This window comes from Protomyctophum parallelum (assembly GCF_964188405.1).
Source record: "Protomyctophum parallelum genome assembly, chromosome: 23".
NCBI lineage: Eukaryota > Metazoa > Chordata > Actinopteri > Myctophiformes > Myctophidae > Protomyctophum > Protomyctophum parallelum.
The window spans coordinates 29,083,340-29,101,369 of NC_139715.1; the positions used below are offsets into that span (position 1 = coordinate 29,083,340).

General features: G+C 45.3%; 1 protein-coding gene across 2 annotated transcripts; it reads right to left on the reverse strand.

The window, feature by feature from the left end:
- Window positions 1–12,778: 12,778 nt before the first annotated feature.
- Window positions 12,779–16,592, reverse strand: pln2 (phospholamban 2). Of its 2 annotated transcripts, none has more exons than XM_083758553.1 (2): window positions 16,504–16,592; window positions 12,779–13,400 (listed from the first exon to the last, which is right to left on the reverse strand). In XM_083758553.1, exon 2 carries the CDS (start codon window positions 13,096–13,098, stop codon window positions 12,937–12,939), a length of 162 nt encoding a protein of 53 aa, XP_083614679.1. In that variant the 5' UTR covers window positions 13,099–13,400; window positions 16,504–16,592; the 3' UTR covers window positions 12,779–12,936. The 2 variants fall into 2 exon arrangements, with proteins under 2 accessions (XP_083614679.1, XP_083614678.1); XM_083758552.1 differs by having other exon boundaries at window positions 12,779–13,439; window positions 16,504–16,565.
- Between the last annotated feature and the right edge of the window lie 1,438 nt (window positions 16,593–18,030).

Below are 18,030 nucleotides of genomic sequence, written 5' to 3' on the forward strand. Positions count from 1 at the left end.
ACTTCATTGGAGCCACTAGACGCAAAATGGTACACAAAGCCTGCAAATTGTCTCCTAAATATAGTAGGCGTGGTTTGCTTGTTAGAAAACAAGCTGTGATATGTCTTCTTTTATATTCCTGAACCGATTATATGACACAGGTCTCAATTGTTCATACATGTTTGTTATGAGCTGGTCCAGCCAGCTCCATTCATGACGGTGGCTCCCATGAAAGTGTCATGGCTCAGCCCAGTCACGTGACCACTTCGCTTCCTTCTCAGAGCTTCCTTTGGTTTATATATAGACTGACTCCACCCCCTGGCTACGCCATCGGCAAATCACAATGAGTTAGCAATACACCCAAGATGCAACCAATCAGAGCTCTCTTCAGGCAATCAAGGCAGCTTCCTCCAATTACAGCATCTAAGATAAACATCACCAAGGAGAGGCACAGGGTCAACACAAGGTCGCAGAACCGAGGTGAATTACATTCAGCTTGTAGATCTGCTATTTTCTAAAAATCTTATGTTGTTTAGTCGACTAAAACTAAGACAAACACTAAGACATTCCGGGCGACTAAAATGAGACTAAAGCTAAAATGATAACTATTCAAGAGACTAATGTGACTAGAACTAAAAGTTAGTTCCCACAGTGCAGCGGTTTGGCGGAACGGGCTGCAGTGCAAACTAAGTGCTATAAAGCAACTGACAGAGAGGTTCAAAAAGGGATGGTTGTTCCTCGACCTCTTAAACCTGAGGAACAGTCCCTCGCGATGCACAGACAGCTCGGTTGACCTGCGCAGAGACCCTCAGCGTCAAAGCAGACCCGGTCAGCAAACAGCTGACCCGGCCAGCATTTATACCTTCATGCCTACCATAGCACCTCCTCCACCTGGATGTGCATGAGAAGCTATCTGTTTATATATATATATATTATATATATTATCCAAGGCGCTTTACATAGATTGTGCATTACATTCACCCATTCACACACACATTCACACACCTTTACATAGATTGTGCATTACATTCACCGATTCACACACACATGCACACCTTTACATAGATTGTACATTACATTCACCCACACATTCACACACCTTTACATCGATTGTGCATTACCTTCACCCATTCACACACACACCGATGGTGGCGGAAACCATGCAAGGCACCAACCTGCACATCAGGAGCAATGCAGCCGTTCAGAGTCTTGCTCAAGGACACTTCCACACTAACTCTGGGGGGAAGGCCACAGGGATCGAACCGGCAGCCTTGCGGTCACCATCCGGCCACTCTACCGCTGAACCACCGCCGCCCTCCACTGCAGCCGGACCCTCTCAACACCCAACAACTCACAGGCGTTACCATGGTTACCATGTCTACGCTTGTACGCAAACTAGATATACGCCCCTCCCCTCCCCTCCCCCCAACCGGGACCCTGTCTAACCGCTGTCTGGTCTACTTCCTGGTGTGACAGCATGTCCCAGTTTCACTTTGACACTTTCATTCAGCCGCTAAGCCACGTTAAGCTCTCCATGAGCCCTGTCCACGGAATCCTATGAACCACGCACGCATGCACACACACATGCACGCACGCACGCACGCACGCACGCACGCACGCACGCACGCACGCATGCGGTTAAAACTATGGCGAAGAATATGACGTACCTTACGACTGATGAAACTAGATAACTAGATAAAAACTAATATGACTAAAATATATGACTAAATAAATATATTGATAATTTGGTCGACAAATAAAACATGTGTCAAGGAAGGACTATAGTGGAGAAGAGATCCAATAGAACTGAATGTCATATACACACACACACATGCACGCACGTACGCGCACACACGCACGCACACACATACACACGCACCTATCATGATGACCCCCTCCATGCGACGCATGCAGTGGTGCATGCATCATGGGGGAAAGTACTCCCATGCATGTTTTTTTTTACTCAAGTAAAAAAACTAGTAGCCTATCATCAATAATAGGCTCCACCCCCGAGGTGTAAATATAACCCTAACCAATGTAGACATTTTTAAAGCACAGCTCAAGACCCACTTCTACACTCTTGATTTTTGTGTTATTCATGACCTCAATTGCATTACTGCTCTTGTTTTTTTGAGTGGTGCAACCACTCCTACAACCAGGATTAATGTCCGTGTGTATCAGTCAGTCAAGAGCACGAGTGGTGTGCGCATGCGTGAAATTGGAACGAGAGAAGTATGTGACATGGCTGCCACCTGCTGGACGCAAATCCAACTTCTGACTGTCTAGGTTCATTGATATCCATAATAAAGCTAATCTGAGAGAGAGAGAGAGAGAGAGAGAGAGAGAGAGAGAGAGAGAGAGGAGGGGGGGAGAGGGGAGTTGCACCACTCGGTTCACACAGGTGTGATTTTTTTAATGTTTATGCCTTGCTTTTCTTTTCTTTTTTTCCTCCATTGCTCTGTAGAGCATGGGTTCCCAAAGTGGGGTCCGGGGACTAGGGGTACTTGAGGGAGTTCCAGGGGGTACCTACATAGCTCAATTAGAGATAGTTAGGAACCAAATGGACCCTTATGGATCTGTAACTCAGAGAGTGTACACTCTCAGAGTTAAATTAACAGTGGTTTTACAAATTGGGGTACCAGAGATAGAAATGCCATTAGATCAGGGGGTCTGTAGCATAATGCGTGTGAAACTGTGGGGTCCATGAAATTAATATGTTTCGGGAATCACTGCTAGAGCCGTAAAAATCCTCCCTTATCGAGGTCACTGGCATGTTTTCAAATGGGGGGGGGGGTCCGTGGCCTAATACATGTTGATTTGGGGGTCCTTGACACAAAAAGGTTTGGGAACCACTGCTGTAGTGTAAAGCACTTTGAGCTGCATTTCATGTCATGAAAGGTCCTTTACAAATACAGCTTCATTATTATTATTAACCCTTACCCCCGAGGTGTAAATATAACCCTAACCCCCGAGGTGTAAATACTCTGGGATGGTTCCACATACTGTTGGGACGTTTCCGATCCATCCAATATTAGATGAATCCTTAAATAGGACCACAATCATCGGTTATTCATTAAAAATCACACATGTGAAGTGAGGGGCGCTCTTATCATCGTATATACATCATCATGTCTTATTTTCTCAGACACACATGACCTAAATGCTCCTTCCAGTGTCAACGGCAAATGTGACATATAACTTATAGGACAAAAAGCTGTATATAGGAGGGGCTAGCACCCTAAAAATATATTATCTATCTATTCATCCATCCACCCACCCACTCATCCATCCATCCATCTGTCCATCTACCGGTATATATATATATCTTATATAAAAAACCCTCTCTTACAAAGGATATTGTCCTCCAACATATAGGTACACATGCACATCCACTCTAGCCCAGGTGACAGACAGGTGGCAGTATAGAGCCTGCAACACTGAAGAAGATCCATGTGTGGTTGTTATGTCATGTGTTTATGAGGTGACAGTACTTCATTAGACCCCTTGGTGTGGTTGTTATGTCATGTGTTTATGAGGTGACAGTACTTCATTAGAGCCCTTGGTGTGGTTGTTATGTCATGTGTTTATGAGGTGACAGTACTTCATTAGAGCCCTTGATGTGGTTGTTATGTCATGTGTTTATGAGGTGACAGTACTTCATTAGAGCCCTTGGTGTGGTTGTTATGTCATGTGTTTATGAGGTGACAGTATTTCATTAGAGCCCTTGGTGTGGTTGTTATGTCATGTGTTTATGAGGTGACAGTACTTAACTGCTGGTTAAGACAGTGGGTTAATTCCTCTTGTTAAGACAGTGGGTTAATTCCTCTGGTAACTGCTGGTTAAGACAGTGGGTTAATTCCTCTGGTAACTGCTGGTTAAGACAGTGGGTTAATTCCTCTGGTTAAGACAGTAGGTTAATTCCTTTGTTTAAGACAGTAGGTTAATTCCTCTGTTTAAGACAGTGGGTTAATTCCTCTGGTTAAGACAGTGGGTTAATTCCTCTGGTTAAGACAGTGGGTTAATTCCTCTGGTTAAGACAGTGGGTTAATTCCTCTGGTTAAGACAGTGGGTTAATTCCTCTGGTAACTGCTGGTTAAGACAGTGGGTTAATTCCTCTGGTTAAGACAGTGGGTTAATTCCTCTGGTTAAAACAGTGGGTTAATTCCTCTGGTTAAGACAGTGGGTTAATTCCTCTGTTTAAGACAGTGGGTTAATTCCTCTGTTTAAGACAGTGGGTTAATTCCTCTGTTTAAGACAGTGGGTTAATTCCTCTGGTTAAGACAGTGGGTTAATTCCTCTGTTTAAGACAGTGGGTTAATTCCTCTGCTAACTGCTGCATGGTTAAGACAGTGGGTTAATTCCTCTGCTAACTGCTGGTTAAGACAGTGGGTTAATTCCTCTGGTTAAGAGTTAAGACAGTGGGTTAATTCCTCTGGTTAAGACAGTGGGTTAATTCCTCTGGTTAAAACAGTGGGTTAATTCCTCTGGTTAAAACAGTGGGTTAGTTCCTCTGTTTAAGACAGTGGGTTAATTCCTCTGGTTAAAACAGTGGGTTAATTCCTCTGTTTAAGACAGTGGGTTAATTCCTCTGGTTAAAACAGTGGGTTAATTCCTCTGTTTAAGACAGTGGGTTAATTCCTCTGGTTAAGACAGTGGGTTAATTCCTCTGCTAACTGCTGTTTAAGACAGTTGTTGCTCAGCAATTTGAATACAACTAGAGTATAAAAACAAGCCAGAATGGCTCTGACACAATTTGTCATGTTTATTTGAGAGCGCTGAGGTGTTTCGGCCAACGGCCTTAATTCTTCAGAGCAGGAAAAAAACATCTGATGCCCATTAAAACTAAAATAATCTGCTCTGAAGAACGCGTCAGCGTTCTCAAATAAACATGAGAAATTCCACCTGAGCCAGTCCTGCATCTTTTATTTGCCGCTTTTTCCACTTAGTATTGGTTTATGAGTTTAAGTTACAATGTGGACATGAGGTTTCAATGCACCATTTAACGGATTTAGACTTGAGGTCGATAAACAAAACAAAGGCTTCTATAAATCAGACAGTTTTCTGAAAGGCCTATATGTTTCTGTGTCAGTGGTTCTCAAACTATTTTAAGGACCCCAAAAATGATATACTTGGTACCAACCCCTATCTGAAAATATGTTGTTCCAGGAACCCCCCCCCCAATATTTGAGGTTTTTCAAAAATAGCAGACCTACAAGCTCGTATAGGGCGGCACTCTGTGCAGCGCTACGAGCTTGTAGATCTGCTATTTTTCAGTGTAACTTAAAAACACCAAAAGTCCTGAACGGGTAAACAGCATGGAGTCAGTCAACAACAACACAGCCTGGATGTGTCTGTTTTCTATTCCATTTTGATTTGACCAAACTAAAGCAATTAACACAAAACAGGCAACAAAGCAACTAGAAGCTCTCTCTCTCTCTCTCTCTCTCTCTCCTCACCTGTTGGAGAACCATGGTGGACTGCTGTTGTTTGGCTGTGGTATGAGAGAGAGAGAGAGAGAGAGAGAGAGACACACACACACACAGAACTCTACAGAGTGCTAATCCACAGCCGGGAGAGAGACGAGTCCGTCCGTCCGTCCGTCCGTCTCCCTCCTCCTCATCAGGGCTGTCACCGTGCACTGAGGCTAGCGCTGTGGACACCCCCCTCTGTGTCCTCCTCCATCCCCCAATGAGCTACACACACACACACACACACACACACACACACACACACACAAACACGCACATGCACATACACGCACAGCGTCACTGTGCTCTACCTCTCTCCCTACAACCCCACTGTCACTGGCAGTGGTGTACTGATGGTGAACTACTGTTGTTCTGTTTTACAGACTGTAGTTCTGTTGTTCTATTACACCATATATACTCCCTCAGAGGGAAATATGGTTAATTTGACTCAACCGAATTACTGGGCAACTTTATTTAGTTACTAGAACTGTATAGACATCATTAGAAAACACAAATTAAATAACTACAGTAGGCCTATAATGAATGAATATTCACACCTTAAATAACTACACAGTATGTATAATGCCCTTTTTTTAGGCTTTGGGCTCTATTTTCATCTCTTTTATCCCTAAACAACTTTTTCATTTTTTTCAGTTTGAAAGTTTGAAAAACATTTTCGAATTGTGAAAATAGCCAATCTACAAGCTCACAACGTGTCAATGTAGATTGGCTATTTTAACTATAAAAAAAAGAAAAAGGCGTGCTTGTGTGCGTGCATGCGTTTCTGAACAGTGTTTTCCTTCTATTGTTGTTCTCTCTGCTCGGCGCTCACGTTACGACGCATCAATAATCCACGCTGGCGGCTCACATTCGCTGCTTGGGTTTCAACAGGCAGCTCTGTGTGTGTGTGTGTGTGTGTGTGTGTGTGTGCGCACGCGCGCACGCGCAGGAAGGCCCCCTGGCTGCTGCAGACCAGAACTAGATAAAGTGCCCCTCGGGGCACAGGTCTCCACCAGGTCAGGTTGTGGCCTCCTGGTGGCGCTATAATAGGACAGGTCTCCACCAGGGCAGGTTGTGGCCTCCTGGTGGCGCTATAATAGGACAGGTCTCCACCAGGGCAGGTCAGGTTGTGGCCTCCTGGTGGCGCTATAATAGGACAGGTCTCTACCAGGGCAGGTCAGGTTGTGGCCTCCTGGTGGCGCTATAATAGGACAGGTCTCCACCAGGTCAGGTTGTGGCCTCCTGGTGGCGCTGTAATAGGACAGGTCTCCACCAGGTCAGGTTGTGGCCTCCTGGTGGCGCTATAATAGGACAGGTCTCCACCAGGGAAGGTCAGGTTGTGGCCTCCTGGTGGCGCTATAATAGGACAGGTCTCCACCAGATCAGGTTGTGGCCTCCTGGTGGCGCTATAATAGGACAGGTCTCCTCCAGGTCAGGTTGTGGCCTCCTGGTGGCGCTATAATAGGACAGGTCTCCACCAGGTCAGGTTGTGGCCTCCTGGTGGCGCTATAATAGGACAGGCCTCCACCAGGTCAGGTTGTGGCCTCCTGGTGGCGCTATCATAGGACAGGTCTCCACCAGGGCAGGTTGTGGCCTGCTGATTGGCGCTATAATAGGACAGGTCTCCACCAGGGCAGGTCAGGTTGTGGCCTCCTGGTGGCGCTATAATAGGACAGGTCTCCTCCAGGTCAGGTTGTGGCCTCCTGGTGGCGCAATAATAGGACAGGTCTCCACCAGGGCAGGTTGTGGCCTCCTGGTGGCGCTATAATAGGACAGGTCTCCACCAGATCAGGTTGTGGCCTCCTGGTGGCGCTATAATAGGACAGGTCTCCACCAGGGCAGGTCAGGTTGTGACCTCCTGGTGACGCTATAATAGGACAGGTCTCCACCAGGGCAGGTTGTGGCCTCCTGGTGGCGCTATAATAGGACAGGTCTCCACCAGGTCAGGTTGTGGCCTCCTGGTAGCGCTATAATAGGACAGGTCTCCACCAGGTCAGGTTGTGGCCTGCTGGTTGGCGCTATAATAGGACAGGTCTCCACCAGGTCAGGTTGTGGCCTCCTGGTGGGGCTATAATAGGACAGGTCTCCACCAGGGCAGGTCAGGTTGTGGCCTCCTGGTGGCGCTATAATAGGACAGGTCTCCACCAGGTAAGGTCAGGTTGTGGCCTCCTGGTGGCGCTATAATAGGACAGGTCTCCACCAGGTCAGGTTGTGGCCTCCTGGTGGCGCTATAATAGGACAGGTCTCTACCAGGGCAGGTCAGGTTGTGGCCTCCTGGTGGCGCTATAATAGGACAGGTCTCCACCAGGTAAGGTCAGGTTGTGGCCTCCTGGTGGCGCTATAATAGGACAGGTCTCCACCAGGTCAGGTTGTGGCCTCCTGGTGGTGCTATAATAGGACAGGTCTCCACCAGGGCAGGTTGTGGCCTCCTGGTGGCGCTATAATAGGACAGGTCTCCACCAGATCAGGTTGTGGCCTCCTGGTGGCGCTATAATAGGACAGGTCTCCACCAGGTCAGGTTGTGGCCTCCTGGTGGCGCTATAATAGGACAGGTCTCTACCAGGGCAGGTCAGGTTGTGGCCTCCTGGTGGCGCTATAATAGGACAGGTCTCCACCAGGTCAGGTCAGGTTGTGGCCTCCTGATGGCACTATAATAGGACAGGTCTCCACCAGGTCAGGTTGTGGCCTCCTGGTGGCGCTATAATAGGACAGGTCTCCACCAGGGCAGGTCAGGTTGTGGCCTCCTGGTGGCGCTATAATAGGACAGGTCTCCACCAGGTCAGGTTGTGGCCTCCTGGTGGCGCTATAATAGGACAGGTCTCCACCAGGTCAGGTTGTGGCCTCCTGGTGGCGCTATTTTTCTGTTCTTTTTTCACCTAAACGTCATCAGTGATGTTCATTGCAATGTCATTGGTCATGATATTTGCATATAAATACCCCCCACAGAGGCTGAAATTCACACAAATTAAAAATGTCTGGACTCTGGACTGTCTGGAAAAAAATTAACCTATGACTTTTGATCTTTAACCCTAATAAAAGTAAGTAAAATAATTGTAATATATGTTTTTTTGTGATCATTAGAACGTCTAGATCTAGAACATGTTTTATTCATTATTGTGAAAGATATCCCCCAAATGTAAATTATTAATGTATTATATTATTATATAATTATTATATAATGTGCATAACATTTATCAAAGTTCTTTTTTTTTTAACATCTTTTTTTAACCTAATTCCTAGTAGTACAAAGTAGTAGTAAGGTTGAAATCTCTTTTTTGCAAGTAGAAATTAATCCGGGTCTTAGAGGGTTTTAAGAAGTTTTTAAATGTATAAAAAAAAGAATTAATCCTTTGATGATAACAGATCTACAAACTCACAAGGTGACGCGATGTGAGCTTGTAGTTCGGCTATTTTCAAATAGCCAAAGTGGTTAATGGAGGTATGTTTTGTAATAATACAAATAATCAAAATCTACAAACAGCATCTTCAGCTCCTGAATGGTCTGTTCATTTCAAAGTAATACATGTCAATTAACAGCTCACAAACCCAAATGTAACTGCTACTTTTACTTTTAAGTAAAACAGTACTTCTTCCACCACTGAATATAAAACATGATGCTGGGTGTTTGTGCACGGTTCAGAGAGAGATGGGGGTGCAGAGTTCTACTCACTGCATGTTTCTCATCCATCCTGGGTCGTCCATCCTGTCTGCGCAGTGGGTCGTTGCTCTGTCTGTCTGTGCAGTGGGTCGTTGCTCTGTCTGTCTGTGCAGTGGGTCGTTGCTCTGTCTGTCTGTGCAGTGGGTCGTTGCTCTGTCTGTCTGTGCAGTGGGTCGTTGCTCTGTCTGTCTGCGCAGTGGGTCATTGCTCTGTCTGTCTGTGCAGTGGGTCGTTGCTCTGTCTGTCTGCACAGTGGGTCGTTGCTCTGTCTGTCTGTGCAGTGGGTCATTGCTCTGTCTGTCTGCGCAGTGGGTCATTGCTCTGTCTGTCTGTGCAGTGGGCCGTTGCTCTGTGTGCGCATTCACACCTGCACCAAATCGTAATCAAGTGCGATTGGAAGCGAAGCGAAACCCCCGTTTTTGCTCGGAGTAGAATGCGGTTCTTTGATACGCATTAGGATTCGAATGAGCCTTCACACCTGCCAAACGAAGTGCACTTTCTGACAATGCGCAGCAGGATTCGTTTTAATCGCAGCAAAGCTTTCTGGTGTGAATGTCACCATAAACCCTACTGGCCAGATGTTATGGAAATGTAATTGGCTATTTCATGTTAAATTACATTGTGATTACAAAAACAGGGCATCTTGCAATAACTAAATAATTATTAAAAACATGAGGGAAAACAACAAAAGTTGACAGTTGAATAACTTTAATCATTTTTACACAGAATGGCGCAATGGCATCACTAAACACACACGCGCGATTCGGGCGTGTGCACACGATTAGTGTGTCTGTCTAAACAACAGTGCATAGATACATATATATACACACACATATATATACAAATATATATATGTGTATATATATATATATATATATATTATAATATTAAAATCACATACCCCAGACTCAGCATATATAGCGTCTGTTTGGTCAACACAGTGTTGCGTCGCACATTATCGTACAAAAACACGTTCTCACGGATGACTGGCCCAGAAGAGTCAACTCTTCACCGCTGATTTTCCAAACAGTTTCCCAGTTTGTAGGAATTACATTTTGGGCAGGCAAGATGGGTCGTACTCAGACCCAGCCAGGCACCCAGCCAGGCACCCAGCCACACACATAGCTCCGTAAGGGAGTGGTTGCACCACTCAAACAATAAATGAACAACGTAATGGGGGGGGGGGGGGGGGGGGGGGGGGGGACAAAGAAATAAAACGACCCCCTCATGTATCAGAACTTCAAGAAGGCCAGTATCAGTACCCATGAGGACCATGTTTTTGATGATCATGGTTACAAAGGACTTTAAAGTTACAATGGGTTAGTGTACAAATGGGTGTACAAATGGAACCAAACGAACACTAACGGGTCCATTTGGTTCCATTTGTACACTCTCAGAGTTAAATTAGGATTGATTTTTACAATACAAATCGGGGGTCCCAGAGATAGAAATGCCATTACATTTGGGACTGTAGCCTAATTCAGGTCAAACCTGGGGGTCCTTGAAAAGAAAATGGCTGAGAATCCCTGCTTAGAGCGGTGATTATGGGGGGTCCTCGGCATATATTTTCAAATGGGGGTCCACTGAGCTAAGTGTCAATTTGGGAGTCCTTAATTGACATGAAAAAGTTTGGGAACAAAATATCTAAATAATAAATACAGAATGGAGCAACTTCAAAAAGTGTCTGGGGTGTTTTCACGAAAGCCCCAAGCAGATAAAGTGAAAAAATGACCCCAGACATGTTTGGAAGTGAAATATCCCTTCAAAAATAATAGTAAAATAATAGTGAAATATCCCTTCAATAATAATAGTAAAATAATAGTGAAATATCCCTTCAATAATAATAGTAAAATAATAGTGAAATATCCCTTCAAAAATAATAGTAAAATAATAGTGAAATATCCCTTCAATAATAATCTCAGATAAAAGTGTCGGATATATTTCTTCTCTTTGACGTTCACCAGATGTCTCAATGACCACTTGACCCCCCCGTTGACCCCCCCAGGCCTCTACGGTAGGTGCACTGCAGCTTCCGTATATACCAAATCTCTATGTCGAAAAATACCAGTGCGACACCACGTTGTGGTCTTGTACATCGGCTGTTTTAAACCCATTTCGGTGTTAAGCATTATGTTATGCTTTAGAAAAATGCTTTTGAAAAATAGCAGATCTAAAAGCTCATATCGCGGCACCGAGTGCCGCGCTATGTACTTGTAGGTATTTTTTTTTAAACGTGGCGCAAATCTTTGAATATGTATTCTTTTAGAGCGAAAGCTTCTGGGGGGTCCCTGGAACAACATATTTTTAGATGGGGGTCGGCGGCCAATATACATATAATTCTAGGGGTCCTTGACATTAAATAGTTTGAGAACCACTGACATAGAAACATGTTTTTTTTTCTCCAGAAACTGTCATGATTTAGAGGTTTTATTTAATTTTTTATAATCGGTCAGGTCTAAATTGATGGAATTAAGGATAAGGATGCTGTATAGGTTTCATCTGGTTCAAAGTTTGGTTCAAATACAATTAATGTCGTGAAGGTCATCCAGAATTGGCAGTATCTCAGAAAGAAAAGGCAAATTTAAACTTAATAAATAATAAAACCGTTAACCTATGAGTGATCATCACACCATGCAATAAAACAAAAAAACAAACTGAGCCGTTATTTAGGCTACGTTAAGAAATAAAGACACGTCTAACTTACATTCTGACGTCCCCACTCGTGTGTGTGTGTGTGTGTGTGTGTGTGTGTGTGTGTGTGTGTGTGTGACTGTGTGTGTGACTGTGTGCGTGCGTGCGTGCGTGCGTGGCTTGGAACTCATCCAGAGTTTGTTTGTCTCCAACTCTGGTGTCTAGAATGCGTCTTCATCCATTTAAAGCCCATTTGACACGCATTGCTTGTAGATCTGGTATCGTTGGCAAATGCTCCCACCAGAAAAGGGATTCTGGCATCAGACAAATCAAAGATGGACAAAACAAACATTAAATGACGTTTTTAATGTTTGTTTAAGGAAAAAATAGGGATTATAATGATTATATGGACCCCCTGCTGAAGACCCCCGACTTAACCCATTCTGACCGGGCACCCATTTTGGTGTCAGCATTATGTTATGCTTTAGCTATTTAAAAATAGCAGATCTACAAGCTCATATCGCGCCACCGAGTGGCGCGATACGAGCTTGTAGGTCTGCTATTTTTGAAAAATCGAAGAGCGACTGACATTTCTAGAATCTGATCTCAGGTCAGAATGGGTCAATCAGACCAGTGTGTGTCCAGTGGAAACCTCGTATGAATCTGATCTCAGGTCAGAATGGGTTAAAAACCCTTTACACTTAAAAGTCCCCCAGGGCCCCTTACTAGGCACCTCCATGTTTTCCCCTCCACACCAACTATCATCATTAGCCAAAACATTTTTGCCAAATTCACAAACTATGCGCTGCGAGCTTTCGCCAAACGACGCTATCCGGCAGCGGTTCCCAAAGTGGGGTCCGGGGACCCCCAGGGGTCCTTGAGGGAGTTCCAGGGGGTCCCCAGCTAAATGATAGTTTGAACGAAATGGACCCTATGGGTCTGAAAACTCTTGAGTGTATATACAAATGGCACCAAATAGACCCCAACAGGTCCTTTTGGTTCCATTTGTACACCGACTAAAAATGTCATTAAATGGGGATCTGTATGCAGCCTAATGCATGTCAAAGGTCCCTGGCACACCGTTTCAAATGGGGGGTCCCTGGCATACCGTTTCAAATGGGTGGTCCGCGGGATAATGACTGTGATTTGGGGGCGGGGGGGGGTTTCCTTGACACGGTAACAGAGTTTGGGAAGCTCCGCTCAGCTGCTCAGCAGCACGATGATGTAGATGAGCAGCAGGCAGATGAGGATGAGCGTGAAGTTGACGAACAGCTCCTGGAGGTTCCTCTTGGTCTGAGGGCTCACCTCCATCTGGGACGCCCGGCGGATGGCGTTCCTGGTCATGTGCTGCACGCGCTCCATGGCGACCGCACGCACGCCCCGCAGCTCGCGGCTCGCTCCGGCTATAGCTGTGGGTTCAGGCGGTGATGGAGTCGAGGTAACGGGAGGTGGATGGTTGGGTCGACAGGTTCTGTCGGTTCAGGTGGTGGATGGTTGGGTCGACAGGTTCTGTGGGTTCAGGAGGGCGGATGGTTTGGTCGACAGGTTCTGTGGGTTCAGGAGGGCGGATGGTTGGGTCGACAGGTTCTGTCGGTTCAGGTGGTGGATGGTTGGGTCGACAGGTTCTGTGGGTTCAGGAGGGCGGATGGTTTGGTCGACAGGTTCTGTGGGTTCAGGAGGGCGGATGGTTTGGTCGACAGGTTCTGTGAAGTATCCACCCACACACACACACACACACACACACACACACACACACACACACACACGCGCGCGCGATGACAGCTCCTTATCCTAAGGCAGAGATAATGAGCATAGCTCATTGTGTGTGTGGTGCCATGCCTCCTTTTGACCCGTAATGAGGTGCTGAGCGACGCAGAATGCCTCCTCAGTAAAGAGTCTCCATGCAAAGACTCCATAAGGCCGTATGAAAGCTATATAGCGTCGACAGTTGTCGTGCACGGCATGTGCATCCATCTGTTTGGAGACACGAGGGTGAACAGATGTCCCTCACTGTGCGTCGGGAACAGTGTTCACATTGAGACTCTGTTTGTCCCACATTGTGACTGGCAAGGCATCAGTGTTCACATTGAGACCCTGTCTGTCCCACGTTGTGACTGACAGGCATCAGTGTTCAATCTGAGACCCTGTCCTACATTGTGACTGACAGGCATCAGTGTTCAATCTGAGACCCTGTCCCACATTGTGACTGGCAGGCATCAGTGTTCAAATTGAAACCCTGTCCCACATTGTGACTGGCAGGCATCAGTGTTCACATTGAGACCCTGTCTGTCCCACATTGTGACTGACAGACATCAGTGTTCACATTGAGACCCTGTCTGTCCCACATTGTGACGGACAGGCATCAGTGTTCACATTGAGACCCTGTCTGTCCCACATTGTGACTGGCAGGCATCAGTGTTCACATTGAGACCCTGTCTGTCCCACATTGTGACTGACAGGCATCAGTGTTCACATTGAGACCCTGTCTGTCCCACATTGTGACTGACAAGGCATCAGTGTTCAAATTGAGACCCTGTCTGTCCCACATTGTGACTGGCAGGCATCAGTGTTCACATTGAGACCCTGTCTGTCCCACATTGTGACTGACAGGCATCAGTGTTCAAATTGAGACCCCTGTCTGTCCCACATTGTGACTGACAGGCATCAGTGTTCAGAGTGGGTGGAACAACATATTTCCAGATGGGGGTTCGGCGGCCAATTTCATATATATTTTTGGGCGTCCTTGACATGAAAATGTTTGAGAACCACTGATATAGAAACATGAGGTCTTTCAAGGAAACTGTCAGGATTTAGAAGGCACAAGCGATACTTCAGTCCCTCAAATGAACAGTTTGGACCTGGACACCCTAGTAGACACTATGTTATATAATATAATTAATATAATAATTAATGTTTATAGGATTAAAACTAGAAACAAAATGCACACTTATCAGAGATAAAGGCACTCTCAAAAGTGAGTATCCGAGAAACAAAGATTTTTGTTAAAAATGCAAAAACACAGATCCAGAAAAAACATACGATGAGGTTTAAAATATCTCTCCAGAGCGTCAAACCTGTTTACACCATACCGCCTGTGAGAGTAAGCCGTCTAGCCTGCCACTGGAGACCAAATAGTGCGTGCGCCCGTGCATGCGTGTGTGCCCTCGTGCATGCGTGCGTGTGTGCGTGCGTGGTCATGAGACAGTGACATTCCAGTCATTCCGTAACTGTGTGTCTAATCTCAGCACGTCAACACCAGGAGCTGTCCCTGTTAACGCCGACGGATACACATGCCACATGCACGCACACACGAAAGCACGCACGCAAGCACACACACAGGGCCAAATTAGCCATTGGGGCCGCGGGCCAATAAATGACTCCCCATCAATAGTGGTGATGATGTTTGGCAACAGGGAGTTATGGGTATTGTAGTTTAATCAAACCTCAACACAGTAAGTTTCATTAAGGGCGGGAACCCCTTTTGGTGTTTTAAGCATTGTTATACTTATCTACGAGCTTGTAGGTCTGCTATTTTTTCAAAATCGTGAAAATGTGGAATATATTCTTTCAGAGCATTTTTAACTCAAATCTTTGCTTCTGGAGGAGGGGGGGGGGTCCCTGGAACAACATCTTTTCAGATGGGGGGCGGGGGCCAATTACAGATATTTTTGGAGGTCCTTGACATGAAATAGTTTGAGAACGACTGACACTAAGAAACTTAGGGTTTTTCAGAAAACCGTCATGATTTAGAAGACATAAATATTGTAGAATCGAGCTCATGTCTAAATGGGTTAAGCCGAATGGAAGTGCAGTCTTGGACAACTGTTTGGTAATATAATAATATTGCATTTACTTTCTATAGCACCGTTCATGTTGCAACAACACATATAATGTATATACAGTAAAGAATACACAAAACAAAAATACATTGTTTTATGCTGTCCAGCACTTTGGTCAACTTTGGTTGTTTTTAAAATGTGCTCTAGAAATCAAATTGACTTGACTAATCTTTCATTATATAGATATTCCACTGTTACTTTCTTAGCTTACGCATGTTTCATGATAAATGCTTTTATGTGATGTATTCCCATGCTTTTGTTCTTGCTTAAATGTAAGTCGCTCTGGATTAAGAGCGTCTGCTAAATGCCTAAATTGTAAATTGTAAAATGCCTCTATTGATATCCATGTCTGTTAGACATGCTAGCTGACCCCCTTCATTTATACTGACAGAGCTGCATGGGAAAAGAGCTAAAATAGTATTTTTTCGAAAATCATGTGTAAAGTAGTAAAAAAAAAAAAACTAACTCACCCACTAAGATAAGATAAGGTAAGTAAGATAAGGTTACTGCAATCAATGTTTTTTCATACGGATCAAATCCAGGGTGTTAATTTAACTCAGAAAAAGGTGCAGAGTTGGACTTCTTAACCCCTTTTGGTGTTTTAAGCATCATGTTATGCTTCAGCTATAATATATAGCAGATCTACAAGCTCATAGCGCAAATCTTTGAATATATATTATTTCAGAGCTAACGTTTTTAACTCAAATCTTTGCTCCCTGGAACAACATATTTTGAGATGGGGGTCGGCGGCCAAATACAGATCATTCTGGGGGTCCTCGACATAGTTTGAGAACCACCGATATAGAAACATGGGTTTTTTCAGAAAACTGTCATGATTTAGAAGGTATAGAAGGTATCTATAGAATCGTCCTCGGGTCTAAATGGGTTAAAGTGTGACGTTAAGAAACATAATCGTGGTCTTAATTACCTTTTTCAAAACGAGAGAAGACTCACTTTGACGAGGATGAACGGTTGTCCCGCAGTCGTCCGAGGGTGAAGGACTCTGTTGAAGAGAGGAGAGAGAGAGACGAGAGAGAGACAATGAGAGAGAGAGGAAAGAGACGAGAGAGAGAGAGACAATGAGAGAGAGAGGAGAGAGAGGAGAGTTGGAGAAACAGGGGAGGAAGAGAGGGAGGGAGATCATGGCACTGAGAGGAATTGGCAACCTGCCTCGATCTGAGGGATGTGTGTAAGTATGTGTGTGTGCGTGCGTGCATGTACGTATATGCGTGCATGTACGTGCGTGCGTCAAACGAGTGAAGTGATTCCATTCCAGTCTTCCATTGTCACGCTAAGCTCCCTGGATGATTCAACCTATACAAAATACTATATGAACACATCTATAAGTAACTATAGAGCTCTATTACAGCAGCTAGCTAGGATCTGATCGTACAGTACGTGAATATTTCACTACAGTAAATATTTCCAACCCGTAGCACTTGGTCGTATGGCCTTGGTGACCTAGCATGTCTGCTTATGCAAAGGTTAAAATGTAATGCATGTCATCTCCACATGTAGCCAACGAGTGCGGGGGTCACGCCCGGAAAATACCCCGATCTACGACGCGTTGAGAGCTTGTAGATCGGGCTGTTTTCTTCCAAAATGCAGAGAGCAACACTTTCTGCACGTCCCTCTGCTGTGCACAGAATGGTCCTGGTTCAAACCAGCATGTCTGGCTTCAGAACCGTCACTATCTCACTTGTGGTGCCGATATAGCGATGCGAAAATTAATTTTAATTGTGCCAAAGTATAACGGGTGCATGGTTGGTCCCTCCCACGTACATTTCTACTACACAGTCCGACACCCTATAGGCTACCCCAAAACCCCAAAACCCGAACCTCAGGGGGCGATTCACACTCTGGTCCCGGATGTTCACTCTGGACCACTTGGCAGATGTTGTGTGAATGCTGCGTAACGTCCCCTGGAGCGGATCACTGGAGCGGATCACTGGAGCGGATCACTGGAGCGGATCACTGGAGAGGATCACTGGAGCGGATCACTGGAGAGGATCACTGGAGCGGATAACCCGACCGTTCCCCGGACCACATCGGGAGTCGGGACAGAATGAAGTGTACTCGGGTACGGATCGCTGCAATGTGAAAGCATTGAATACAGTTGTAATGAAGTGTACTCGGGTACGGATCGCTGCTATGTGAAAGCATTGAATACAGTTGTAATGGAAGTGTACTCGGGTACGGATCGCTGCAATGTGAAAGCATTGAATACAGTTGTAATGAAGTGTACTGGGGTACAGATCGATGCAATGTGAAAGCATTGAATACAGTTGTAATGAAGTGTACTCGGGTACGGAAAGCATTGAATACAGTTGCAATGAAGTGTACTCGGGTACGGAAAGCATTGAATACAGTTGCAATGAAGTGTACTCGGGTACGGAAAGCATTGAATACAGTTGTAATGACGTGTACTGGGGTACGGAACGATGCAATGTGAAAG